At 38.5% G+C, this 26,991-nt stretch overlaps 5 protein-coding genes and 4 long non-coding RNA genes across 14 annotated transcripts; 5 read left to right on the plus strand and 4 right to left on the minus strand.

Moving 5' to 3' along the window:
* Positions 1 to 2,215: 2,215 nt before the first annotated feature.
* LOC124203244 (DNA replication licensing factor mcm7-like) lies at positions 2,216 to 5,628 on the minus strand. Of its 2 annotated transcripts, XM_046599951.1 has the most exons (15): positions 5,418 to 5,628; positions 5,261 to 5,361; positions 4,945 to 5,204; positions 4,811 to 4,881; positions 4,634 to 4,743; positions 4,431 to 4,568; positions 4,181 to 4,363; positions 3,899 to 4,119; positions 3,706 to 3,782; positions 3,431 to 3,642; positions 3,186 to 3,367; positions 2,953 to 3,104; positions 2,790 to 2,890; positions 2,616 to 2,725; positions 2,216 to 2,548 (listed from the first exon to the last, which is right to left on the minus strand). In XM_046599951.1, exons 1-15 carry the CDS (start codon positions 5,452 to 5,454, stop codon positions 2,347 to 2,349), a joined length of 2,157 nt encoding a protein of 718 aa, XP_046455907.1. In that variant the 5' UTR covers positions 5,455 to 5,628; the 3' UTR covers positions 2,216 to 2,346. The 2 variants fall into 2 exon arrangements, with proteins under 2 accessions (XP_046455907.1, XP_046455906.1); XM_046599950.1 differs by having other exon boundaries at positions 2,953 to 3,367; positions 5,418 to 5,570.
* A 792-nt stretch (positions 5,629 to 6,420) lies between these two features.
* Positions 6,421 to 7,289, plus strand: LOC124203247 (single-stranded DNA-binding protein, mitochondrial-like). The gene is made up of 3 exons (XM_046599957.1): positions 6,421 to 6,716; positions 6,779 to 6,898; positions 6,954 to 7,289. Exons 1-3 carry the CDS (start codon positions 6,545 to 6,547, stop codon positions 7,160 to 7,162), a joined length of 501 nt encoding a protein of 166 aa, XP_046455913.1. The 5' UTR covers positions 6,421 to 6,544; the 3' UTR covers positions 7,163 to 7,289.
* Positions 7,290 to 8,635: 1,346 nt separating this feature from the next.
* Positions 8,636 to 9,720, plus strand: LOC124202953 (E3 ubiquitin-protein ligase RNF113A-like; the record flags this gene model as incomplete). Its single annotated transcript, XM_046599474.1, is given in 3 exon segments — positions 8,636 to 8,864; positions 8,948 to 9,131; positions 9,195 to 9,720. Coding segments are annotated over 3 exon segments (741 nt in total), but the record flags the coding sequence as incomplete, so codon positions are not given.
* Positions 9,615 to 12,497, minus strand: LOC124203246 (protein unc-45 homolog A-like). Of its 3 annotated transcripts, none has more exons than XM_046599953.1 (11): positions 12,266 to 12,496; positions 12,115 to 12,185; positions 11,978 to 12,046; positions 11,740 to 11,889; positions 11,452 to 11,657; positions 11,229 to 11,391; positions 11,051 to 11,170; positions 10,469 to 10,676; positions 10,149 to 10,410; positions 9,902 to 10,070; positions 9,615 to 9,817 (listed from the first exon to the last, which is right to left on the minus strand). In XM_046599953.1, exons 8-11 carry the CDS (start codon positions 10,585 to 10,587, stop codon positions 9,711 to 9,713), a joined length of 657 nt encoding a protein of 218 aa, XP_046455909.1. In that variant the 5' UTR covers positions 10,588 to 10,676; positions 11,051 to 11,170; positions 11,229 to 11,391; positions 11,452 to 11,657; positions 11,740 to 11,889; positions 11,978 to 12,046; positions 12,115 to 12,185; positions 12,266 to 12,496; the 3' UTR covers positions 9,615 to 9,710. The 3 variants fall into 3 exon arrangements, with proteins under 3 accessions (XP_046455909.1, XP_046455908.1, XP_046455910.1); XM_046599952.1 differs by having other exon boundaries at positions 11,740 to 11,907; XM_046599954.1 differs by lacking the exon at positions 11,051 to 11,170 and having other exon boundaries at positions 11,740 to 11,907; positions 12,266 to 12,497.
* A 494-nt stretch (positions 12,498 to 12,991) lies between these two features.
* On the plus strand, positions 12,992 to 14,496 carry LOC124203248. The gene is made up of 5 exons (XR_006878474.1): positions 12,992 to 13,595; positions 13,653 to 13,733; positions 13,823 to 13,903; positions 13,961 to 14,071; positions 14,137 to 14,496. It is a non-coding gene; the product is annotated as an uncharacterized LOC124203248 (long non-coding RNA).
* Positions 14,497 to 15,173: 677 nt separating this feature from the next.
* LOC124203250 lies at positions 15,174 to 17,063 on the plus strand. Of its 2 annotated transcripts, XR_006878477.1 has the most exons (6): positions 15,174 to 15,664; positions 15,731 to 16,060; positions 16,136 to 16,243; positions 16,331 to 16,397; positions 16,461 to 16,606; positions 16,674 to 17,063. It is a non-coding gene; the product is annotated as an uncharacterized LOC124203250 (long non-coding RNA). The 2 variants fall into 2 exon arrangements; XR_006878476.1 differs by having other exon boundaries at positions 15,174 to 16,060.
* On the minus strand, positions 17,020 to 17,951 carry LOC124203249. The gene is made up of 4 exons (XR_006878475.1): positions 17,818 to 17,951; positions 17,643 to 17,756; positions 17,366 to 17,579; positions 17,020 to 17,295 (listed from the first exon to the last, which is right to left on the minus strand). It is a non-coding gene; the product is annotated as an uncharacterized LOC124203249 (long non-coding RNA).
* LOC124203251 lies at positions 17,932 to 19,191 on the plus strand. 2 transcript variants are annotated; one of them, XR_006878478.1, is made up of 4 exons: positions 17,932 to 18,255; positions 18,335 to 18,557; positions 18,632 to 18,749; positions 18,816 to 19,191. It is a non-coding gene; the product is annotated as an uncharacterized LOC124203251 (long non-coding RNA). The 2 variants fall into 2 exon arrangements; XR_006878479.1 differs by having other exon boundaries at positions 18,059 to 18,255; positions 18,335 to 18,568.
* Positions 19,192 to 19,477: 286 nt separating this feature from the next.
* On the minus strand, positions 19,478 to 21,022 carry LOC124202954. Its single transcript, XM_046599475.1, has 7 exons — positions 20,436 to 21,022; positions 20,257 to 20,373; positions 20,109 to 20,193; positions 20,013 to 20,029; positions 19,798 to 19,845; positions 19,557 to 19,734; positions 19,478 to 19,496 (listed from the first exon to the last, which is right to left on the minus strand). Exons 1-7 carry the CDS (start codon positions 21,016 to 21,018, stop codon positions 19,478 to 19,480), a joined length of 1,047 nt encoding a protein of 348 aa, XP_046455431.1. The 5' UTR covers positions 21,019 to 21,022.
* Between the last annotated feature and the right edge of the window lie 5,969 nt (positions 21,023 to 26,991).

The raw sequence follows: 26,991 nt of genomic DNA on the forward strand, positions 1-26,991 counted from the left end.
ACCTCAGAAAGAGAGGGAACCTCACCGGGGACCCTCCTCTTCCTCTTCAGGGGGTGAAGAGTCTTCTACATAAAATACTTCCAACGACTTGACTAGTCCAAATTTGATTCTTTCTTCTCAAAACAGACTATTACAACACAACGATGCCGGTAGCTCCCGGGGAAGCGGTGTGTCCTCCTGAGTCGTTTAGGGGGTTTAAGGGCACAAGGATTGTGGCTTGCTGTACAGTGAGAGTGCTGATTGGATAGAATAGAAGTCACTGTATGTTATCACTGAACGCTATCAATCTCCAGTAAAAGAAGTGCTGATAGGTAGTTACTTACATTTAATTTTAACAAGATCCGGTGTGACGTGGGGTGGCGGGGCGAAGCCTCCGCCGCACCAAAGTCACGCCTTACCCTTACGCCGCGCCATATCATATTAGGTTTTTTGGAATTGAATTTTTATTTAATGTTTGGATAGAAACATGCGGAAATATTCTTTTAATCTCTTTCTCGATTTCTGCTTATTACAATCTTCCGGAAACTAAGGGCATAATTTTTTTTTAAATGTTATTAATTAATCTTAATAATAGGCCTACCTTTATAACAGAATATTATTATTATTCTATAACTATTCTATAGCTCTGCCTTTATAAAACTATACCAATACTACTATACCAACTAGAATACCCTTAACATTCCCTTCGGGTACCTTGCGGCGTACGTACGCTGCCTACAGTAATCATAGCGCATAGTAATAGAGGTTTTTCCATTTGGTTCGTGTAAGTAGAGGGAAAAGTCGTGCGGCTAGTCGACTGGTGCGCACCATGGCGGGGGATAGCCGAAACTTGCTGCAGACTTTGCTTGATCCAAACTATCTCCCACGTAAGGCCATGTACTGTAACCTGTCAGGCTGTCAGCAGCAAAAGTGAAACCTGTTTTATTTCTTAAGTGTTTAAAATGGTAACAGCTTTTTGTTTGATATGTTCAACTTATCAAAAAAAAAGAGATCGCCGAAGATTTTTCAAAGTGCCAGAATGCAACATTTACAGTAATTCCATTGAGAAAGAACTCATTTCACTTTGAAAAATCTTCGGCGATCTCTTTTTTTTGATAAGTTGAACATATCAAACAAAAAGCTGTTACCATTTTAAACACTTAAGAAATAAAACAGGTTTCACTTTTGCTGCTGACAGCCTGAGTGCCTGACAGGTTACAGTGCATGGCCTTACGTGGGAGATAGTTTGGATCAAGCAAAGTCTGCAGCAAGTTTCGGCTATCCCCCGCCATGGTGCGCACTAGTCGACTAGCCGCACGACTTTTCCCTCTACTTACACGAACCAAATGGAAAAACCTCTATAGATCTAACCATAAAAATTATTTTTCGTCTGATTAGCCATCTAGTGCGACTATTATCAACTAAACGCACCCAATACCAGCAAAAAAAAAAACGCGATTAGAAACCCTTTCGGGTAATTGCATTATCGGAAAAGATAATTGCATTATCGGAATAGATAATTGCATTATCGGAAAAGATAATTGCATTATCGGAATAGATAATTGCATTATCGGAAAAGATAAAAGCGTCGGTATCGAACATTTCCCCTAATGCCTGATGCAAAAAATGGTCAGTTCTGGTCATATTGAGGCGTCAAAAGTCTGTAATTACGCAATGGGAGGCAAAACATGTGAGGAGGAGGAAGAGTAGAAGAGCAGAAGAAGAAACTTTATTTACCAATCTACTAACCTATTAGTTAAAACATACATTAACTGTTAAAAAAACAATTACGAAATTACTGGACTTAAATAAAGATGCTCAGATATTTTAACATACTGTTACGCACAGAATAGCAAAACGTTGAATGATCGAGACATTCTTGGAAATTACGTAAAGACGCGTAAAGAGGACGACTGTTATGAATACATGACGATATGAAGTCACCCTGACCCTGGTTTCCCCTATATATGAGATGACCCCCTTTTAGTTTAGGGTGAGAGTTCAGTCTGACCATGTCTGGTTTGGTGGTTTGTGGGTCTATTTTTGCTGTCTGGTGTTGGGCACTGTTGTCTGAATGTGGGTTGTTGTGACAGTACATGTGCTTTTGAGGAGACTTGGCTCGTAGAATAGAGAGAGCCAAGTCATATCGACATTTCGTATCGGCCAACTATCGGCCCGAGTGGGCTGTGTTACTTGAGAACTCAATTTACTTCATAAAGACTCTTCGCACTTGGTATTTCTATTAAAAAGTGTATTGGATAAATTACATTATCAAAAAAGTAGTGCGATTACATTGGTGAACGGAAAAATGAATAGCTCAGAATTGTGCACTTCATACCAAACGCCTTGTTACGAAGACAACAGCGTTTACACAAAAGTTAAAGTTGTTCTGGTTTGATTGATCTGCCAAACGTTGAGTTCCTCGTACTCTTCCACGCAATCGTCCACCTGAGCCGGAGTGAAACCTTTAGTGGTGCAACGTTCAATTACGGCCGACATTTTAACAACTTTGTTGTCGCCGGCTAAGTCCCTAACTAAAGCATAAATCTGATCCTTGGCGCTTGCAGGTCTTAAAAAAATAAAAAAATAAAAAATAAGCCATTCCAATAATTTACACATCAAACAATATGAGATACCTTATTGGGCGCTGATCGTGATGATTCAAAGAATCCTTGGACATTTCCATGAGACGCATTGCTTCTCTAACATCTTCTTTTTCCACTTCCTCAGCCAACCTAAGACGTGCCTAAAACACGTTAAATTAGACAACTTAGTGTGAAATATGGCGTAAATAACATAAGTATAATTACCAATGCTGTTGATAAACGCAGAATACCCAATAAATTACGGGCCGAGGTGAATGTCATGTCTTTGTTATTTCTTGCTTCTTTACGCATTTCAACATAAGCGCCTATTATAAAATATTTTTAATTATTCAACTAGTATTAATAGGAAAATCTGATGTGTCCATACTGACGATGTAGTCGGTCAAATGTTCTGGGACAGAAGGCTGTTTTTGACGACAGAGAGCAATATACCGTCTCATTAGTTTCATATCAAGCGGCTGCACGCGTGTAGGAGGTTGACAGTAGTGCTGATGAACATACGTAATATGTCGTGCCAGTCTGCCAAATGATTCAATGGGTAAGAAGGCAAATAAGTAACAGATCAAACTCAATAAGGAATTAAGACAACCAAAGTTACACCTTAAGTCATTCTCTCTGTCTGAGCGATCTTGAATCAACCATAAAACGTCAAAACGCGAAAGAAGGGCTGCTGGTAATTGAATATTATGTTCAACAGATTTTTTTGGGTTATATCGACCATAAGCGGGATTGGCAGCTGCTAGTATGGAAACACGGGCATTAAGTGTAGTCATGATTCCTGCCTGAAATATTAATGGTAAGTTAAATAAAAACTTAATTTTAAATTAGTGTTTTGATGAATTTACTTTGGCTATTGAAATAGTTTGTTGTTCCATGACTTCGTGGATAGCCGTACGATCAGACTCAGGCATTTTGTCAAACTCATCAATGCAACAGACACCCTGATCAGCCAACACAAGCGCTCCTCCTTCTAGGGTCATTTCACCCGTAACTGGATCTTTCAGCACGGCAGCAGTCAAACCGACACCAGAAGATCCACGTCCTGTGGTATACTGACCTATTTTTTTTTTTAAATTATTATTATTGTTTTCAAACGTACATTTTGGGCTATTTAAAATACTTCTTGGGGCTAGACGATCGATGAACTTCAGTAGCTGTGACTTTGCAACACCAGGATCTCCCATTAGACAAATATTGCTGTGACGTAAGATAAATAAAAATAATTAGATTAATTTAATACTATTCCTATTCTGTTATGATTCCATGATTTTTTTTAGAAAACATGCATTTATATAAAAAGAAACTAGCCTTACATCGTTCCACGAATTTTCATGCCATTGGGTTTTCGATCAATTCCACCAACAAGCAACAACAACAGCGCTTTCTTAACGTCTTCGTGTCCGTAAATCTCTGGTGCGATGCTTGTAGCAAGCTTCTCGTAAAAGTCTTCTTCGCCGATTTGACGCAGTTCTTCTTCTGTCAGAGTTTCCATGCTCATTTCGTCATCTTCGGTTTTGTTTAACCTAACTACTCTCTGTCAGCAAACAGTTAAGAGCTAATGAACACTATTCAGAATGGAGTTCTAACATATTTACATGTGCTTCGACATAAGCTTCGGAAAGAAGTCCTTGCATTTGTTGACGAAAACCTGCTCGCAACATAGGAAGGAAAATGCCTGTAATGCTGACATGATCTCCAGGTTGAGACAAACGCGTTGTTTCGCCCCGACAATAGACGGTCAAGCACCGCGGTACGTGGCCAACCGGCACTTGATCACTCTTTTGACAAAACAAAATGGTTACATTATGAGTAAAAGTTTAAGTTTTTTTTTAAATATCAGATTACATGTTCCTGTATCTTCAGTTCTTGAAACTTGACAAATTTAGAGCCACGAGTTTGAAGATACAAGCGACCACCACTCTTATTCACTTTGCAATCATCAGTGGGACACATCAACAGCGGCATAAAAGATGTTGAATTAATCTAGAGAAAATACCATATTTAGAATTAGAGGAAAATAACATCAGTGTAAGCTTCTTTGAAATTACAGGTTGATAAGTTTCAGCACCACACTGGTCACATGTATATGTTGCTACCTGCATCATTGGTTTCACTTCAGTGCAACGTGTTACTATGCCACGAACTGTCACTAGTTTACCTAGAATGAATGTGTACAGAAAACTTTTTTAGAAGCCTATCACTAAGCTGAATAATAAATTGCCTACCTATATGAACAGCTTTTACTTCTCTAATGGGTATAGCCTTCTGCAAAGAAGGAGATTTAAAATAAACCTCACTAAAAAAAAATGATTGCTTCAGAAGACATTAATTATTTCAAGAAAATATTAGTGTAGATTACAATCTGCGCATCAATTCTGGAGGATACTTGTGCAGTCTATTTGGTTCATCATTTTGGTGCTGATTTTCAACTATCAGGCGATGATTAATGTAGACATCAAGGGCATCCTTTGCTTCAACATCATGCTCTTTATAGTTGGGTAGCATTTCTTGAACAACTTCCCCAAACAGCAAAGTGTATCGTCTACCATTGTCAACTATCTGTTCTGCTAATTCATCATCAAACTCAGCAACATCTTCCAAATCAATCACTAGTTCAACCTACAACAATCTTGTTTTAAAATAAATTTACGATTGCGAATGTATTTTTACTTTACCTGCTCACGGTGAGCAATTCTAGTTAACTGAGTGGCATATTTGAAGTCTTTACCGTTTTTTCCCACTTTGTGAAATTCGGCGAAAAACGTTTTAATTTTTTCTAAAACAAAAAAAAAAATAATTCCAATATAGAAATGAAATAAGATATTAATTTACCCTTTTGCGCGTTATAATCTACCGGATTCAGAGCCATGTTAAAAGGAAATCGTAGATGGATAACTGCCTAACAGAATCGGTTTATGTTAATAACTGACTCCCTGTGCTGTGTGCTTAACACTGTTTGACAAGTTACTTGGTTTATTGTTCTGCGCAGAAATGGGCGCGAAACGGAGCCCTAACAAACAGCGCTCTGCTGCCATATTTATGTAGTTCTTCGCTTTCATTTTTTTTTTTTTTTATGTATCCCCAGAGTGTATCCCGAATCCCGATCCCATTGGCGCTGTGGCCCGGACCTTTTGGGACGGATTTCTTCTTATATCAGTCAAATTATTAAGCGGTTGTTTTCCTTAATGGGGTTGGAGCCTGATCGGCGTTTAAAAAAAATTTACCGTCCCGCTTGACTGGCTTGAGGCTTGCATCATGTAAAATAACCCAGGTCACGTTATGTCCTGGGTATTAAATCAGGTTAAGGCATGGGTATGGACAGGAGTATGGAGAGATGTTGCCAATGACCATGTTAAATTTCCCATAAGGAGATTCAACGGGAAGCTACTTTTTTACTAGCGACATTTGTATGGACATGATACGGTGGCCTCTTTGAATCAACGCCATCTAGGCTGTTGCGACATATGGACATTCAAAGGGGCCATTTCAAAGGTCGAGTTGACTGTATATATGTCGCAACGTCTTAGATGGCGTTGATTCAACTCGACCTCCATACAAAATCGCTAGTAAAAAAGTAGCTTCCCGTCGAATCCCCTTATAGGAAATTTAACATGATCATTGGCAAGTGGCAACCATTTCTCCATACTCCTGGTTAATAAGGGCACATTTTCAATTTTTATCGATAAATACAATGACTGCGGTAATGAGAACTCGTTTTATCATTATCAATCATAGCTATCTTCAAACTCATAAAAAAGATATAGATTATTAATTTAGAAATTTTTTTTTGATTTTTATGGATCTGGTATGGAATGATTGTTTTATGTGGCAACATTGTTATTGGTAATAATTAACAAACTCCTCAAAATCCAGAAATTTTTTTTAACACAAGTGTAATCTTAAAAAAATAAAATACAGTTTTTCTCTTCGTCTCTCCAGATAAATAAGAAAGAAAAGAAATGTTAACGTTGAAATCAGGAAGTCGTTTCATTTCAAATATGTCTAGATTTGCGTTGAGTCGACAAATATATTTGTCATGTCGCAAACAAGTTGATTCTGATGAATGGAGAACTCACCTTACAAACAACAACACTGGCGAAACTACCCCTCTTACAGTTGGTGTGGAAAAAAGTTAGTTTTAAAAGATTACATTCATTTATATAGTATTTAGGTTCTAATGTTCTTTTATGTAGCTATTAATTCGGTGACTCTGTTGGGTAGAGTTGGCTCAAATCCTGTTAAACGTGGTTCTTTGGAACATCCAGTTGTTACATTTTCTTTGGCTACAAACTCAAACTATAGTTATCCCAATGGTTTGTTAATTGAAATTTAATTCAAAATATTTTAAACTGATTTGTTTTCCTAAAGGAGATGTCAACCAGAAGACTGAGTGGCACAGAATTTGTGTGTTTAAACCTTACCTGAGAGACTCGATATTAAAGTACACTAATAAAGGACAAAGAGTTTTTGTTCAAGGAAGAATCATCTATGGAGAAGTAAAAGAACCTGAGGGTAATTTAAGGCACACATGTTCAATTGTTGCAGATGATGTTATCTATTTTAGAAACAATTCATAAAAACAAATGAAAAAGTCAAATAAAAATGTGTGCGATTGATTATGAATTGCTCCTGAATCTTTAGTGTTAAACAGTATCAGAGCTTTCTGATGTGCATGAGTAAAATAAACTAACCAATGAGAATGAAGATTTCCCGCTAGTAAATATTTTAATAACATTTTAACATCAGTACATATAAATGTATCAGTATTGTAAAGCGGACTTTTCTCCATGTATTCATGTAATACTTCTCATAGAAAACCCAAAGAATCAAAATTGAAAATTGAGAGAATAATACCTGGTAATCCATTTACTTAACCAATTATGTAAAAACGCCACTGGGTGTCGGCCTTCGAGATGTGGGGCTGCGTGGGCCGAACCGTCGGTTAGTTGTCATGTCGTCAAAATTTTGTGAAATGGTTAGTTGTAAAATAAAATCTTACCGTCAAATATGGATCATATGAACTATAATACATGATTTCTGTACTACTGATTAAATGGTGCTGCGGGGCTCCTCCCAGCGCAAATATTCAATAATTAAAAACCAATGGGATAAATTTCTAATCAAGTACCGATTACATTAATCAATATTGCAATAATGCACATAATTTAATATCGCGATGGCTAAAATAGGTAAATAAACTAAAATATAAACTAAAATAGATTAGATTAAAAGTGCTAAAGTGCAGAACGCTAGGGCTACGGCGGGTTAATTAGAATTTGTCATTGCCACTAGATGTCGCTACGCGGAGGACTGATGAATGAGTACAGGGGTAATTTTCATGTTCGAGTCTATTACCACGCCGTTTTTCGTGACGCGACGTTATACGTCGCCTAGTTCCACGATATGTTTTCTTGTCAATAAGGCCTCTGCTTGTCTATTGACACGAAAGCCTATTGACCCTCTCGTTTTCGTTTCTAGTTTTGGAGATGTGACTATCGCAACGACATCTTTTGTTGCTTTTATTAATTTTTTTGCTAATGTCACGAAATTCAATTGGTCCTCTTTTTCCTTCTCTTTTTGAAAATTTCTACCAATGCGCTTTGCTCCTTGGAGAGGTTCCCGAATCACTAAAAGAAAAATCAATTCGTTATAGGTATTAAAGTTACGAATTAAGTTGTTTTCTGTAAGTACCAGTAGACGAGAGAAGAAAAGAAGTTGGGGGCCAATAGTAACCGGTTACGACGGATTTGTTCCGTCGATTGTTTAGCCACCGCATGCAATACGGAGCGGATCAGGTCAGCTTCAAGTAGGTCTGGTTGCGAGGTGTTGGTCAATACCTAAACAACCTGTAGAAATATTCAAATGTTTTCTTTCGATTTATTTTATTTGAAATAAAAGAATTCTAAACGGAACCTGAATAGAATACATTGCCGATTCAAGGACGATAGCTCCAATATTCCACGGCTATCCACCGTGTAATCTTCACAATCTTTGCAAAGTAGGTCAACTTTTAATTTAAAAATGAACCAAAATAATTCTTTTATCTTTTGACAGTCCAGCAGGAGCTGAAAGGCAAAGCAGATGACAAGAAATATCGTGGCCTGGCTAACTATGCCCAGTACTACGAGAAAAGAGATACAGCCCAAGGAAATGCTGCATCTGCCAATGTGAGAAAAGGCCCCATGCGAGCCCCAGCCAACATCAGGTCAACAGTGAGATGGGATTACCAACCAGATCTTTGTAAAGATTACAAGGAAACGGGTTTCTGCGGTTTCGGAGGTATTCAAAATCTCACCAAAAGTTTTTGGGGTTATTATCATCATTCAGTTGAACTTTTATAAAGCTTTGCTGTGTTTTATTAGACAGTTGAAAGTTCTTGCACGACCGTTCCGATTATAAATTCGGATGGCAGTTGGAGCGAGAAGAAAGGGGAAAAGATGAGCCGGCTGAAGACGACTCAAAGTATGAAATACACTCGGACGACGAAGATTTGCCCTTCAAGTGTTTCATCTGTCGCGAGTCGTTCCAACATCCCGTTGTTTCCAAGTAATAAAGACTCTCCTATTCATTTATAAGAAGGAGAATTTAACACAAATTTTGACACGGCAGGTGTAAGCATTATTTCTGCGAGGCCTGCGCCTTGAAACATTACCGCAAATCGCAGCGGTGTTTTGTTTGCGGCAAACAAACTTTTGGTGTCTTTAACCCGGCAAAGAGCCTCATTGAGCGGCTCAAGTTGGAGGAAGAAGGCAAAACTTACAAGGAAGCAGACAGCGACGAGGAGCTCAACAACTTGGAATTGATTATGCAGCCGTCTGGCAGCACTACTGGTAAACCTAAGGGAGCAACAGCAGATGTGGAGGAGATTGAGCACATTCACTACGCAGACGAAGGAGTCGTGGCCAACGATACGGATTCAGATGATGACAGCGATTGAGGATAAGATCATCTTTATTTTTTTTCCCCTATCATTCACGTGTAAGAATACATTATTTTGTAATTCCTTTTTTTTTTAAATAATGCTTTGAATTGACGTATAAAGTGTATTTAACTTTAACGAGTGAATTTGCATAGGCACACAATTAAATTTTTGTTTTAATCATTTCATCAATTCATTAAAATTTATCAAGACTCATCTTCAGAGTCGTCCTCCTTCTCGATCAGTTTCCATTGCTCGGCGATTTCCAGGGTTGATTTGGCGCAGTCGCAAATTTTGGCCATTTCAGGTGTTTCTGTGTCCAGAGCGGATTCAAATGGGTTACAAAAAGGATTAGTTCAAGGCACCATGTCAAAAGTTTTAACTTAATCCTCTTTACCGAATTTGGTGAGAACTTCCAGGACCATAATAACCTCAGGTTGCAACAACTTTTCGGCCAACTCTTTCGAATGACCGGCGATGTTTTTGACGATAACAGCTCCTCGATATTGCACGTCTTTGTCCGTATTGCTCAGTAGAAAGCAAAGGATTTCTTTCCACTCTGCCGGCTATTGACAAATTTAACAAGAGAAAAAAAAAACTTAAAATCAATTTCAGGGAAAAAGTTAAAAAGAATGGAGGCAAACCTCGAAAACTTTCCGTGAAGCCCGTTTACTGACTGACGTCAGAATAGCCAAGGCTCCTGCAGCAGCTTTGGACAACTCAACGTCTTCTGAAGTGGAAAGTAAGACTAAATACTTGGTGCGGTCGTTTTTACCCTCAAAGAGTTTGACCACTTCTTCGCTAAACAGCAAATTGCTCATGGTTTGAACCGATGCTTTTTTCAACATTTCGTGGTTTTCGTACATGTAATTCTCGATTTTAGCAACGCCTTGCTCCTTGAGGATCCTTTTAACCGAGATGAATTATTTATTGGCCAACAATCAATTGTTTAAATATTTCATACCTTTTTCTCGGGGCATCGAATCCAGCTAAATTGCAGAGGGCCATTAAAGCTTCAAAGTTTTCTATAGCGTTGCATTCGAGATCAAGGAGACCTAAGAGCGGCCGGATCAATTCGCACATTCTCTGTCCTGGGAATGCCACTTCCGGGTTGATGGTGATAGCGATCCTGGCCAATGCCTGGCTTGCTTGGTATTTTCCTTTAGTCGTTCCTATTTTTTTACATTTAAATCTTAATTACAATGGAGTAGTTGGACATCCTGCGTTGCGCATTCTCCGCAAATTCGAAAATCTCATTTGTGTCCAACTTGATCCGTGTCGCCTACAGCGTCTTATGGAAACACCAACATCTTCCCGTTAAAACAGTTGTTTTCTTACCTATAACTTTGATTTCCCCCCTTTTCTTCCTAACAGTGAATACTTTATTCATTTCTCTATTACCTAATTTTTATTTCTATCCCCAATTCCATCTGGTTAATTTTTAATTAATTTTTGTTTGTGACTGTTTTTTTTTTGTTGTCTCCTGTAGCAGAAGAATTTCGTTCGTAGCGTGGTCGATTCTGTCTAGAAACGTCTAGAAACGCACCTTGATGTTGTCGTTCCCGATTTGATAGAGTTTCTTGAGAATGGTAACGCCTTGAGCCAAGATGGCAGAGGCTTTATCTTTTTTAGAAGCGGCGGCGATCAAAGCCTCACAAGAGACACGCTAAAAAAAGACGGTAAACTCTCGGATAAAGAAATCAATTATGAAAAAGGTTTCTCACCTGCATGAGGAATTCACCACTGTTTGCCATGACGAGGATCATTTCCAAGACACCTTCTTAGCCAATAATAGAACTACCGACATCTAGAGGTCCCAGAAGTAGCGTCGTCACTGCCACCACCACTCGAACTTTGCTATCCATCCCAGGAGTTTGCAATTGTTCGCTGTTTACAAAAAAAAAGACGGGAATCAAGCTTGTGATTTTTATTCAAAGAGAACATAACTGGATAAAATCTTCAATCTTTGCACTGAAACGTTCTTTAATTAAGTCGTAGTACATGTTGTCATAGACTTTCCCCAAGGCACAGGAGATGATGGTGCGGGTATTTTCCGTAATTTCCATGGACGATTCGTACTTCATTTCCTCCAATTCACTGGCGATTTGCATCATTCGCTTTCCAGAGGAGTCTCTTCTGGCTCGTTTTCCATTCTACAAAAATACAGTAACAAATAGAATGAAATAGATGTATTAACTATATTATATATTTTTAGTTTTGCTCATTATTTCTTACCTTTGATCACCAAAAAAATCCAAAATAGAAATATCACCACCATATTTCTTAGCTTTGCAATCCCCTGCATCCAGACTTCTTTTCCCACTCTTGTTCTCAAAACCATAACTTGACATTGCTTCATATTCAATCGATTCATTTTTCTCAATCCTAGAATTACATAAAGAGCTACAGGAGAACAAGAAATATGTTACATTTAAGTTATGTTACTAGAATTACATAGAATATTCATGAATACCTTTTAACAGGCTGCACTATGACAAGATTGGGTACCAATGGTTCTATCGATTCACCTCTCAACATTGAACTATGATAAAATAAAACTGTCATATAAAGGAATCTAAATAACAACTACTATAATCCTTCGTATCTTACCTATCTAACAATTCACTATTTTGCGGGGTTACAATTTTTTTTTAAGTATAACACCTTTTCGATATTGTTTCCTGTTTCCATAAAACATTTAATCAAATTGGATGTTAACGAAAATGGTAATAAAAAAAACAAAAATAATTTATTCTATTACCCTAGCAATTAGATCTTGTGGATTTGATACTTCTAGTTCTTTAAATTTCTTTGTACTCAAACCACTTCGACGCGACATTTCGTACGATGGAAAATCCGAAGTCAAGTCTTATTTCACACGTCATACTGTTTATTTTGGTTTGGAAAAATCTATTGCACCGTGGAGTCCACGGCGCTCTAGTGTCACTTAGTGCTATTGCACCGTGGATCCACGGCGCTCTAATGTCAAAATATGCTATTGCGCCGTGGATACCAGGTCATAGATAAAGCATAGACAAAGACCACTGGTTAATGCTCTTCATAAGAAAATTAACATGGCCAACTGTCGCCAACATTCTTGCTACCCTTCCTCCGATTTCTCCAATCTTGGACTACTTGTCCTGCCCTCTAGTGTACGTTTTCATCTCTACACTCTGCTTACTTCTATTCAATTGCAATGATTCAATTGATTTCTCTGCTTTTGTAATTAGCAAATGTCAAAATTAAATACAATTTGACTTCTTAATAAAAATTTTTAAGGCAAAATTACCTAAAACTATTAAACGCCAGAAAAGAATTTTACCAAGACAGAAGGAAAACAATCTTCGTCTGCAAAACCCTTCGTAGCCTCGGTGCAGTACAGTACTTTGTCCGCTAGAGGCACTACAAACACTCCAAGAACTCGGGGTCAGTAGGGATAGGGCTAAAAGGATAGCACATGCGAAACCAGTCTTCTTTATCTATGGATAAAGACCACTGGTTTATGCTGTCCATAAGAAAATTAACATGGCCAACTGTCGCCAGAATTCTTGCTACCCTTCCTCCGATTTTCCCGATTCTGTTTTGCTTGTCCTGCCCTCTAGTGTACGTTTTGTTATCTACACTCTCTTGTTTTCTTCCAACCTTCCGCCATTGTTCATGGCAGTTTGTGTGTCCCATATTAGAATTTAGCAAGAGAAATGTCGTTTAACGATAGAAAAAGAAGCTGTGGTGCAAATTGTTTTCAATTTTGGTTTAATTGAAGATGAAAATCATAGATTTTCAACTCTTGAAGTTAACATAGAGGCTTTCATAGTGGGAAAATTGATTCCTTAACCTGGATGCTCAGCTATCTGTGGTCGGCATTTTGATGTTGATGACATTATTAAAGGCAGAGAAATAGGAGGAATTTTCCATCCATTCAAGAAATGGACCCTTAAAGACCTTGCTGTACCCAAACACTTTCTATATAATATATTTTGCAAATGTTAATTTGAAAACTGGTATGTTGCTGAAGTAACTAGACAACTTTTACGTAGGCAAACCTGTTGATCCTCTTGCTGAATCTATTGATTGTTCTCAAGCTAAGAAAGGTACTTTTCTAATATAATTAAAACATGAAACCCAATATAACTATTGTAATTTTACAGGTGGGCCCAAGATACATAACCCTTTTGCTGATTGCAACAATGAAAATCGTAAAGCTCTTGCTTCCAAATCTTCTAATAATGGTAAATATATTTCTAGATTTAATATCATCATATTGTTGCATACATCATTCCAAGGCATGTTGAAAATAATACTGATATTGTTATCACAGGTGGGACATCAAAACAGACTCCAATATCTGATTGCAGCACTGGAAATCGGCAGCCTCTCATTTCCAAAGCTTCAAACAATGGTACTTGAAACATAAGTTTTAATTTAAAATATAAATTGACATTCTCAATTTCTGCAGGTACACTCATCAATTTAGCTAGTTCCCGTAAACACTTTGAGATGATTAATAGCATTAATCAAATGGACCAAAATGTGACTGTTATCAATAATTTGTTAAGAGAAGCTCAAGGTAAATCATTGTGGAAGTTTTAAAATGTAGATTGTAATTTAATTAGTCTTATTCATTTATCCAAGGTGAGGCCAGTGTGACACTTCATGACCTTGGAGTCAACAATTTCCCATTCCTCTGAGAGACTAGTTTCGACTGATTCTGAAGCAACAGATGTTTGTTTTAGTCAAGAGTCCCTTTCAGGTGATCCCAAGACCCTTCAAATTGACAATTATCCAAATGAAGACTACATGAAGTCCTACTTCTATTGTTTGAACCTTTGTGGTCCGTTATAACATTCTATATCGTCCAAATGAACAATAAATTACGACTTCTCCTGTTTAAACCTTTGTGTCCCATTCCATCACATCCCATTTTATCCAAATGAAAAAGACTCGGCGATTGATGAAGAGAGAAAGAAATCATAAATAAAAGAATCGACAATTTTCTATTTATATTACCTTTTTTTATTAATAGCAACATTCAGTTAATAATAAAACAATAAAAAAACTGACAGAAAGCAATTGAACAAAATTACGAAACTTTTCAATAACACTTACGACAAAAATTACTTAAGATTTACTGATTTAGGACGACTTGCATAGAATTTTACCAAGACCCAAGACAGAAGGAAAACATTAAAAAAACAATACTCGTCTGCAACACCATTGGTAGCCACGGTGCAGTACAGCAGTTTATCCGCTAGGGGCAGGACAAGCAAAACAGAAACCAGGCTGGTCGCGGGGCAATATGTATTGCTTAGTCCACAATCGTGGCTGCACTTTTCCTTATGGCAACAAGCAGTCGAGGTTCCCGGAATGGCCACTAGTGTCACCTTTTTGGTGAATAATGTTATGAAAAGGCGTGCCGCGTGCGGCAGTTGTTTTTTGTTTTTTTTTTTCGGTGAAATTTCACCTGCTAATATGCAAATTTGAATAGATTGAATCTTGAAAATTGGAAAATAATTGTAGAAAGAAATGAAATGATGGATGACTTGAATAACGATGAAAATGACATAAATTATGAAGGGGAACCACCCTTTTGAAATTCTCCGTACCACCCTATGTAAAGAACGATTGAATCCTCACAAATAGCGGTTTAAATACATTATTTCGTTTCCTTTTTAATTCTATTAAACCTTTTTATCGTTCTATCTAATTAAAACTGCGATGTATTTACTATCGATTTCTAAGTATCGATAGTAAGTCTGGGTGGCGTGGGTGCAGACAACAGAATTTGTTTATTTACGTTTTTTAAACGATGACGTATTTAGACGAAAGAGCTGTGCAGAAGCTCTGTAGGCATTAGTTACGAATAAAACTTTGGTTGGGCTTATTGGCCCCCGGGGGCCAATAGCCAAAAGTGCTATTGGCCCCCGGATTCCGGGGGAAAGCTATTTGCCCCGGCCGCTAGGGGGCCTACGGGGAAGGGCCGCGCCTACCAGCAGGCTTTTGACAATTGACACCAACATGGTCTCCACGTAAGTACGGGCATGTCCGTACCAAAAAACCGTCGCATTTCTAGCCTTCTCATTGGCTCACAGGCTTCAGAGGGACCAGCCAGTATACAGTTGCTTTTTAGTATCATTCCTGTTTATTCAAGTGCAACTGTCAGGTGTCAAAATACTAGCAATTTATTATAATTACAATTCAAATTCAAATTCTCACATTTCACGTCTAGATGAAAAGCATCACCTAGATGACGCTCGTCAGGGTGTTGTGTATGGGGAGATTTTGCAGCCCTTGTTTACATTTTTTAAACGATGACGTCTTTCGACGAAAGAGTTGCAGAAGCTCTGCAGGCATTAGTTACGCCTGCAACTTTTGAAGGGATTGTTACGCAGCTTGAAGAAAACAACAAGAGAAGCAACGTACAACAACTTTAATCGATCAACGAGTAAGAATCAATAAACCAAGGGAAATCTAGTGCTTTACGAGTCAACCTGAGCTGGCCTGAGGAGGGAGAGTGGATCCTATCAAGAATAAGGCTCAAGAGAAGTATCTTAATATGGTAAGAAGTGTTGCATTTGTTCAACTATATTCCTTTTTTACACAAGCTGTATGTAACCTGGTGTTTTCTTAAAAGCTTATAGACCTTGGAACGGAAGACCCATAATCCTAAGAAGTCAGACGGTGGAAATCCTTGCAATCAGACTAAGCGATTATATAGTCTACATGACAAGCATGAGGCCAAGTTAGTCTTCATGACAAGCATATGCAGGTGTCATTGAATAATCATTGCCATTCTTTTGTCTTTGATTTGTGTGAAAACACCAAACAGTTCTCGTGCAGTGTCAAAGGGTGCTTTATGATGGAGGTGCTGAAATCCCGGGTAGCTAAATTCAGTGGTAATCCATAGACTAAATGTTAAGTTTCATGATTTTATTTCAATTTCAATTATATTTGTGTAGATAGCAGCAAAGCGCGCTTGGTTAAAAATCATCCAAAAGAAGGCGCGTATCGACAAGATCATTGGATCTTCTCAATGAGAAGGATGTTATCGTGACGCAACCAGATTTAGATAGTGGTGAATTCCCGTGACACACACTTGGTGCAGGTAGAGACAAATATTGCTCACCATATTTCGTATTTTATTTATATATTGTCTCTCTTTCCATTTACAGTTCCTTTGATCTAGTACTATGCGGTCATTGACGCACAGATGTTAAGGCTGCGATATAAGGAAGCAATTCTTCAAAACCAGAACAAGATCGCCATATTTCATTGCTTCTCCGCCCGCTGAATCTCCGTTCTCACAAGTGACGCTTTCACGGATGGGTTTACGGAAAAGGAAGAAGAAATATTGGACGAATTGGGGTCCGGTGTAGAGGAGTTTGAAGACGAAGGAGACTTTGGATATGCCACTTGAAGCGCCATTTAGAAGATTGCGATTCGCATTCGGACGCCTTAGCCTTAGATGAGCTCACGTCTACTCCATCAACAAATTACTATGATTTTCTTATGAAAGTCTGTAATGCATGAACCAATTTATTCAATACAAATATTAAACTGAACTCTCCAGTATTTTTAATTTTGTTTTCAAGTTGCTCGAAGGAAGGTTTTGGTGTGGATGGAATAGCTTCAAAAACCAACAGTACGAATCAGAACATCTGTAGTCAATCCAAGAGTCAATCAAAGAGTCAATCCACTTCATCGGCTGATTATGAAGTTATGAAGTAGTGGGTGTATGGCAATTGGAAGATTTGAATTTGAAAAACCAGAAGAGCTGCTTCCAGCTATTGGTGTCTGGAAAAAGAATTTTGTTTTAACGTAAAGAAGTTCTTAAATGGTTATGTGAAGTTGAGAAGGAACTTACAAGACAAACTGCTGCTTCCGAAGCTTCTCTGAGTAAACCACTCAACACAAGCTCTTCATTGTCTTGTTGATGTCCACGTATCTTTTGGCACAAAAATGGAGCAAATGATAATTCACAGAAGAGCTGGCCATTAAGACTGAAGTCAGATTTCTTCTGTACTTCACGTGGACCATACACACAACTTCCCTTGCTCTATGTATGCAGATCCTTTTGCCTATAATAATCAAACATATAAATGAAACAATAAAACAAAATAATTTAACATGCCAGAACTTACAAGTGTGCTGAGAAGACATGAAAATTCCAATGAAAAGACTTCACGTGGACCATACACACGTCACAAATCAATGTTCTCTTTCCTTGCTCTATGTATGCAGATCCTTTTGCCATACTAATAATCAAACATATAAATGTAACAATAAAACAAAATAATTTAACATGCCAGAACTTACGAGTGTGCTGAGAAGACATGAAAATTCCAATGAAAAAGACATGACGAAGAACTATCACTTGTCAACAACACGGCCGGCTGCTGGTACTAGGCGCGGCCCTTCCCCATAGTACCCAAGGCACAGGCAGTGACTTCAAAAACAAAAGACTGCTGTGAGGCGCGATCCTTTTCCAGTGTCCCCCTAGCGGCAGGGGCCAATAGCATTTTTGGCTATTGGCCCCCGAAATCCGGGGGCCAATAGATTTTTCCTAAAACTTTCGAAGGAATTGCTATACGCAGCTTGAAGAATATCAAAGGGAGAAACAACGAATAATCGATCAACGAGTAAGAATAAGCCAGGGGAAATCTAGTGCTAGGCTTGCTGTTCAACCTGAGCTGGCCCAGGAGCGAGAGTTGTCAAGAGATGCTCAAAAGAAGTATCCATCTTGATATGGTCCATGTAAGTGTTAATTTTGTTCAACTATATTTCTTTTTTAAACAAGCTGTATTTAACTTGGTGTTTTCTTGCATGTTTATAGACCAAGTACTTGGAACGGAAGACCCAAAATCCCAAGAAGTAAGACAGTGGAAATCCTAGCAATCAGACTAAGCGATTAAATAGTCTTCATGACAAGCATGTGCTGGTGTCATTGAATAATCATTGCCATTCCATTGTCTTATTTTTGATTTGTGTGAAAACCAAACAGTTTTCGTGCAGTTTCAAATGGTGTAAGTTTTTCAATGAAAGTGCTGTAATCTCAGGTAGTTCACTGGTAATCCAGAGACGTAATGTTAAGTTTAAAATGTTTATTTCAACCAAAATTATATTTGTATAGATATCCAAAGAAGGCGCGTATTGACAAGATAAATTTGATCGTCTCAATGAGAAGAGTGTTATCGTGACAAAACCAGATTTAGATAGTGGTGTATTCCCGTGACACACACTTGGTTCAGGTAGAAGCTACTTTGCTCACCATATTACATATTTTATTTATTTCTTGTCTCTCTTTCCATTTACAGTTCCTTTGATCGAACAATGCATGGTCATTGATGCACAGATGTTAAGTCTACGATATAATTAAGCAATTGTTCAAAAACCAGAACGATATGACCATATTTGTTTGCTTCTTCGCCCGCTGAATCTCCGTTCGCAGAAGGTGAAGATTTCATCGATGAGTTTTACGGAAAAAGGAAGAAGAACTATTGGACGAATTGGTGATGGGCGTAGAGGAGTTTGAAGAAGAAGGAGACTTCGGATATGCCACTTAAGCAACTGAAGATTGCGATTCGGACGCCTTACACGAGCTCACGTCTACTTCATCACCAAATTACTAAATTTTCTTTTGGAAGTCTGTATTGAATAAACCAATCTATTACATACACATATTTAGCTGAACTCTCAAGTTTGTGTACATCAATTTGCTCGAAGGAAGGTTTTGGAGTGTCGATAATGGAAGACTCGTCGGATGTCTACTAGGATAGTCTATTTTTGTTCCCTTATGATTTTGAGTCTAATTCTGCGTAAATAAAATGTGGCGAACCGGGAACCGATAAAAGCATCTATCAATATGAGAACTACATCTCGCCTGAAATATAATAAATTCCCGTCAGGGAAATCTGCAGAAAATGAGGCTCAAAGGTGATTTCTTGGAATTTTAGCCGCCAAGAAGCTGGTTTTTATTTTAATTGAGGGGTAAATAGCTAATCAAAAATAGTTTTAATTAGTGAAAAAGATAGACAATGTAAAGGACAACAACATACTGAAAATTGAGCAACTTTCCTTGGCTTATAAGATCGCACGAATCGCAATCTTCAGTTGCTTGTCCGAGGTCTCCTTCGTCTTCAAACTCTTCAACGCCCGACCCCAATCCGTCCAATAGATCTTCTTCCTTTTCCTTAAAGTCGTCCGTGAAATCGTCACCTTCTGCGAACGGAGATTCTGCGGGCGGAGAAGCAATCAAACATGGCTATCTTGTTAGTCTGGTTTTGAACATTTTCTTACTTATAATATCCATGCAATCAATGACCGCATAGTTTTCGATCAAAGGAACTGTAAATGGAAAGAGAGACAAGATATAAATAAAATACGAAATACGGTGAGCAAAATAACCTTTACCTGAACCAAGTGTGTCACGGGAATACATCTAAATCTGGTTGCGTCACGATAACACCCTTCTCATTAGGAGTTTAGGACGATCAAAATTATCTTTTCAATACGCGCCTTCTTTGGGTATCTATACAAATATAATTTTGATTAAAATAAACATTTTAAACTTAACATTACGTCTCTAGATTACCAGTGAATTTAGCTACCTGAGATTAGCACCTTGATCATAAGACTTGCACCATTTGAGCATTTCAGCACAAGTAAACTGTGGTAAATGAAGATCAAATCTGCCTGCATGGATAATAAAACAAAAGATAATATTAAAAAAAAAACATGAAAATAAGCAAAATAAACACATACCGTCTTTTGTAATGATTACTACTCTCTTTTTACCAGCTGTAACTGTATAAGCTGTTAAACACTTACACTTCTTGCAATCAAATGAGGCTGAGAAGCAAGGAACTGGGATATCTGCAGATAAATTTTAAAATAACAATGCAATAAACATGATGAATTACTTTTATAATACACACCACAAGTCACAACATCACCACACGAGATAAATTCTTCTGGCTTGAGAATCATGGAAGTATCTTCATTGTACATGGTACGCAGGTGAAATGGTTCTGATTTGTGAAATAGTTGATCACATTTTTCACATCTCTTCTTTCTACAACTGCTACAGCAAATGTAGTGCTGCAAGACTGGATCTTGGCAATCAGCACACCAAGAAGCTACAAAACGTTGTGAACAGACGAAAGCTTCAAGAAAATTCTGCTTAACAGATGCCCAGTCTTGGTGGATTTCACTCACTCTGTGAGTCCAGTCTGATTTAGGATTCATACTTTCTTCGGCTTCCTCTGCAATGTAAGACTCTTGGCTTTCAATGAAGTTTACTTTTTCATTAACATGATTATAACGATCTTCAGCAACATTGTCAACTGCTGATGGTATACTAGATTGAGACTCAACTAAAGAGCCGTTCAACGTATTTGGAATATTTACAGTTGAAGTGCATGATCTTGGCTCTGCTTTCACTTCAGTATCACTTTTCTTCTTTTGATTCGAAACTGAAGGAGTGGTTTTTTTCTTTTGATAAAGACCACGTAATCGCATTCCTGTTCCCAAGGAGGCACTTAATATGCGATCATGCCTTTTCTTTTCGTTTAATCTGTCACTTCTTTCTCGTGACTTAAGGAACGATACAAGATCTTTTTGAATTCCAATTTTACGTTACGAAAGAAGCAGACAACGTAAATAATAACAAAAAAGACAAGCCCTATCGGCCACTTCGCACACTTCGTACCCTGTTCCGGCCACAAGCAAAAGTGTAGCCGTGATTGTGGACTAAGTAGTACATATGTAGTGAGACCATGTTGACAGAAACTCGGGGTCAGTAGGGATAGGGCTAAAAGGATAGGACATGCGAAACCAGTCTTCTTTATCTATGACCAGGTGGCGTGGACTGCCCTAGCTGCTATATACCTTCTTTTGCTTCCTTTCCTAGGGTCGTTGTTATAAGATTTCACCGACTTTGAATCACCGCGACGCAAGTGCACAAAGTCTTCCTCAAGCCGCTTGATAAAAATTACGATGTCTTTATGGCTATCAAAGTCGTAGCAGTGGTGAAAGAATAGGATCGACAATGTTGATGCTTGGGCAAAAAACCAAACTCTACTGAAGAACGAGCAAGTTTTTTCTTTTTCTTTCCGTTTTTCTCATTTCATTTGTTCACCATTAAAGAAGTAAAATAGGTATATTGCTCAACAAATGCAATTTGTAAAATAATCAGGGGTGGGGGTCAATCTTGGGTTGAGCTGCTTCAAGAGCACTTGTTGGCTGTCGAAATCACTGCAATTCGACGTACTGAGAATCTGGGACTAGTCATCTAGGCTATATCGGGCATGGGCGATCCTTTCGTTCACGACACAAGTCACAAGGGTAAAATTTCTTAATGGTTGCAGTGTTACTCATTTTTTAATTAGGGCCTATGACTATTTGCACAGGTCGAAAAGGAGGATAAAGATGTCCCTTACCAGATTACAATGACTTTAGATGCATCAGCCAATATATCGTCGTTGTTTATCGATAATACTCCCGACGGATTTTATCGCGGCTGTGGTATAACCATTAGCGGCATATGCCGCTAGTAACTGCTAGCGTATACTAACATAAGTAACTGTAAGTTGCTGAACATTTCAATGCAGGTCCGTTTTCTTTGGGGTTAAAAGGGTCGACACTTATATACGATTTTGTTTTCAACTAGGTCGATCACAGCGGACATCATTGCTAATATGAGCAATCGCAGTAGGAGTGACTGTGTTACAGCCACAAGGTGAATCTTGGGAGGCAGTATTGGGAGAGCATGCTTTCCAGTCCTTATAGATTGGATATGTGCGAGTGTCGGCAATTTTCGTAAGGAGCACCAGCCTTGCGACACAGGGTTACTTTGGTTAAACGTGACGGTGTGTGTGCTAAACTCCACGGCGCAATAGCATATTTTGACATTAGAGCGCCGTGGATCCACGGTGCAATAGCACAAAGTGACACTAGAACGCCGTGGATCCACGGTGCAATAGCACAAAGTGACACTAGAGGGCCGTGGACTCCACGGTGCAATAGGCGCAACCTTTTGGTTTCATCGTCTGCTTGGATTTACAACATTGAAATCGTAACTGCCGTTTAATTCAAATATCATTTTAATAATATAATTTTTCTGACGAAAAATGAAATGCTACACCATGAAGACATACACAACATATTTTTATTCATAGTTATTTATCTGTAAGATTCTTTCCAGAATTAATTCTTTGTTCCGTAAGTTTATTTATATTCAAAGTCGAAATCCATCTATTGCCCTTGGCAGGCGAATTTCATTCATCAAAATCCATCTTTTGCGCTTGGCAGGCGAATTTCATTCATCTCCAAAGCCATCTATTAATCTTAGCAGGCGAATTTCATTCGTTTCCACTTTTCCTCCAACCCCACCCACCACCCACCCCACCCACTCCAACCCCACCAACTCCAAATGCCTCACCCTAAATCCCTTCGGGAAATTTAGTTGTCGTCTTTCGTTACTTTTGTTCATTGTTCTGCTATTGCCACGATTTCTCCAAATATTAGATCCTTTTTTTTGTTAAGCTCTTTTCTTGCGCCTCGCGTCGCTCGTGGGTCTCCAACTCTCCCTATGTGACCGGTCTTATGTTATTTTTTAGAATGATTACTTTTCAAACTATTTTAATAAAACATTTTTTGATTGTTGCGTTTTTATGTTTTTATTTCTATCTCTAATTTTTGTTAGTAGCAAATATGAGTGGCATTCATGTCACTCATGGTCATGGCTCATGGCTCATAGCTATCTTTTGGCTATTTCTTGATAAGAAATCTTCATCTTTATTGTTATGCATATAACTTCAATTTTTCAGAAAGCCCCAGTAATATTTATTTTGTTTTATTGGTTTTAGAAAACGTTTCGTACAATACCGACCTTTTTTTTTACTTGTTAGTTTTATCTATGGTGCGTAATAGCCGACGATATACACCTATAGGTTATTTCAGTCAGTGTCACGTTAATCATCGTCATATTTTGCTTTGTCCTGACGAATTTTTGCTGATTAAATTTATTAATAAATAATGCTTTCAATGATTACTGCTGTGCATGACACTTAATTTTTCTATGAAGAATACTTCCGCAAAATTTCCTCATCCTCGACGCAACTATCAATTTAACAAACATTCTTGAATGAAAGCAAACCTAAAGCTACGCCTGGGGCTACGCCGTCAGCGGACGCTCTAGCTACACCGCGCTGGGTGTAAGACTTCAAATTGCTAGATACTAGCTACGCCCCGGGCTACGACGTCAGCGGACGCTCTAGCTACACCGCGCTGGGTGTAAGACTTCAAATTGCTAGATAATAGCTACGCCTTTGGCTACGACGTCAGCGGACGCTCTAGCTACATCGCGCTGGGTGTAAGACTTCAAATTGCTAGATACTAGCTACGCCTCGGGCTACGACGTCGGCGGACGCTCTAGCTACTCCGTGCTGGGTGTAAGACTTCAAATTGCTAGATACTAGCTACGCCTCGGGCTACGACGTCAGCGGACGCTCTAGCTACACCGCGCTGGGTGTAAGACTTCAAATTGCTAGATACTAGCTACGCCTCGGGCTACGACGTCGGCGGACGCTCTAGCTACACCACGCTGGGTGTAAGACTTCAAATTGCTAGATACAAGCTACGCCTCGGGCTACGACGTCGGCGGACGCTCTAGCTACACCGCGCTGGGTGTAAGACTTCAAATTGCTAGATACTAGCTACGCCTCGGGCTACGACGTCGGCGGACGCTCTAGCTACACCGCGCTGGGTGTAAGACTTCAAATTGCTAGATACAAGCTACGCCTCGGGCTACGACGTCGGCGGACGCTCTAGCTACTCCGCGCTGGCTGTAAGACTTCAAATTGCTAGATACTAGCTACGCCTCGGGCTACGATGTCGGCGGACGCTCTAGCTACACCACGCTGGTTGTAGGACTTCAAATTGCTAGATACTAGCTACGCCAAGGGCTACGTCGGCTCCTATCTAGCTGCACCGCGCTGGGTACAAGCCTCGTGCACAATGAATTTGACTTTTGCAACTTGTACGCCATCTATCTGCCTTTTATTTCAATTGTACTTTTACGCCATCTATCTGCCTTTATTTTTTTTCGTGGTAATAGTCAACGGTTTGTTTATTGCAACGAAATGTCTTGGCAATAGCCATTTCAGACGAGTTTCGTCACGAAAACAGAGGACTAGTAGGCTTTTGTGGCAATAAACAATATTTTATTTGTCGTAACGAAAGATTTCGTCGCTATAGCCGTTTGAAAAAAGAATCGTCACGCCGGTGTCCGGACGATTCGGCACTGAATTGTAAAAAAAAACTTTCGGCACTTTGTAGTGACGATTCGGCACCGTCTTTTTACCGATTCGGCACCAATCAACCAGGTGTCAATTTTTGACTGTTCTAATGAATTAAAGTCATTTTATCATTTATGCCTAGAAAAATTTTTAATTCTAAATTTTTAAAATGAGCACTATTTCTATTTACTTTTTAAGTAAGTAATAAAAAACAGACAAAATTGGTTTGTGGGATCGTATAGAAATTTGTAATTGAAAATTTGTAAATGAGAAATGGGGGTTAATGTATCAGTAAATATGTGTTTCAAATTTGAATGGCTAAATAAACAATCACTATTTTTTTATGAATTAAGCAGTAGAAGCAGTAAGTTTAGTAATTAAGCAAAAAAGTAATTCTAATTATAAAAAGCTACCCTTTTTCAATCTTCCTAAATAATTTACAACACACCCGCAAGTGGAATATTTTTTTTGCCGCTGCAAATTCCCCCAGGCGTAATTGCGTAATTGCGCGAGATTTACAGTGGGTACCTAAAGTATCCGTACGGCTGAGAGGATCAGTAGGAAAAACGCGTTTTTCAAATCGCTCCCAAAAATAGAATTCTCTTTGGAATTCAATAAAAATTATTTCAAAGGTTAATATTTGGGCGGGGTATCATGTGATTTTTTTGGGGAATTTTTCAACAACGCGATATGTGGTTTTTATCGCGTTGCGTAAGTATCCGTACGGCCGAGAGGCCTAGTAGGGAATGAGCTTACTTTGGAGGCCTGTCATTCGGTATCTACGTAATATTATAGGGTGGGAAAGTTCTTTAAAAAAAAGAGCTGCATTAGCTCTATGTGTGGTCATGAGATCACATTTTTCATGTTTCATTTATAGTAATGAAATCGAAATTGAAAATACGAATTATAAGTTTTCCGTTTATTTCCCCTCGATTCCCCCTCACCAGTGTTGCCATATCTCAAAATCTCTTTCTTCCCTTGGACGGAAGAGGGAGAAAGAGAAAGGGTAAATATTTTGGGATATGGCAACACTGGTGAGGGGGAATCGAAGGGAAGAAAACGAAAAAAAAAAATAACTAATACCAAAATATTGTAGTTGGGATAATTTAGAAAAAAAAAATCTTTATTCGATACCATGTCCATCTGAAATTCAAAGCTACTACTACAACTATAGAAAAAGGAGCGTAGGTAATTAGAATAATTCTTTGAAAACATAAAATTAAGGAAAAAATACAACATCAAGTACAGTAAGCGAAAAAAGGCGACATAGACATAGCCCAGCGCGATGTGGAAGGTAGAAATCTCAAGAGATTGATCACTACATATCAATTCTTGGAATTAACGTAATTAGGTAACCCCTGGACCTGGGGAGACTAGCAATGTTAAGAAGGGCAAGGTCACCGGACACAGCAAAACAGGAGATTAAAACCTCTAGCTGCGTCTTGAAACAGTGTTGGCGTATAGCAAAATATCTTTATCTTTAATCTCTGCTGATTAAATGAGACTGAAAAAAAACGAAACAAATAAAAAAGACGTATCGGTAATGAAAACCGGAAAACAAAATTCGAGCACAAACTTGCTCTTGCTTTCCAGGAACTAGGTAATGACCGAAACGGAAAGGCGCGCCGTTCGTTCAAAATGGAAGTATTGACATTTTTGTCGTAAACCCGCATGAAATCTTTTTGAGGGGAAAAAGGGCGAGCTCCTGCATTTTCGATTGGCAGAGAAGGGCTGGAAGAAATTTGCTTTAGATGAGATTGACCAATGAGCATGTGTCTAAGGCGTTCGTCGCTTCAGTGCGGATTCAAATCGTTCAGATCCGCCGCAATTCGATTATGTTCACGCAAAATCACGGTTTGCGTAACGGCCATGTTTGGCGATAAGCAAAATTCACTCGATTGTCGCCTGCATAAAATTTCCATTTACTTCAACTACAACAAATTCTTTTAATGATTGCCGCCTCCCTGCTTTAAAGAACCTCAATTCTGTCAATTTGTTCAGCCATCCACTCTGCTCAGATTTGAACTTTGATTATTTCCGAATTATTTAAAATATGGCGATCTAACGTTATTCACAGCGAGGTATAATGAAAATAATTAGTTTAACGAACATAAAACATTAATAAGGTATTTCACGCACGCACACATTGATAAGAGTAGAACGTTTTCCATCAGAAAAAAAGCCGTGTTTTATT

This window comes from Daphnia pulex, chromosome 9 (genome assembly GCF_021134715.1).
Source record: "Daphnia pulex isolate KAP4 chromosome 9, ASM2113471v1".
NCBI lineage: Eukaryota > Metazoa > Arthropoda > Branchiopoda > Diplostraca > Daphniidae > Daphnia > Daphnia pulex.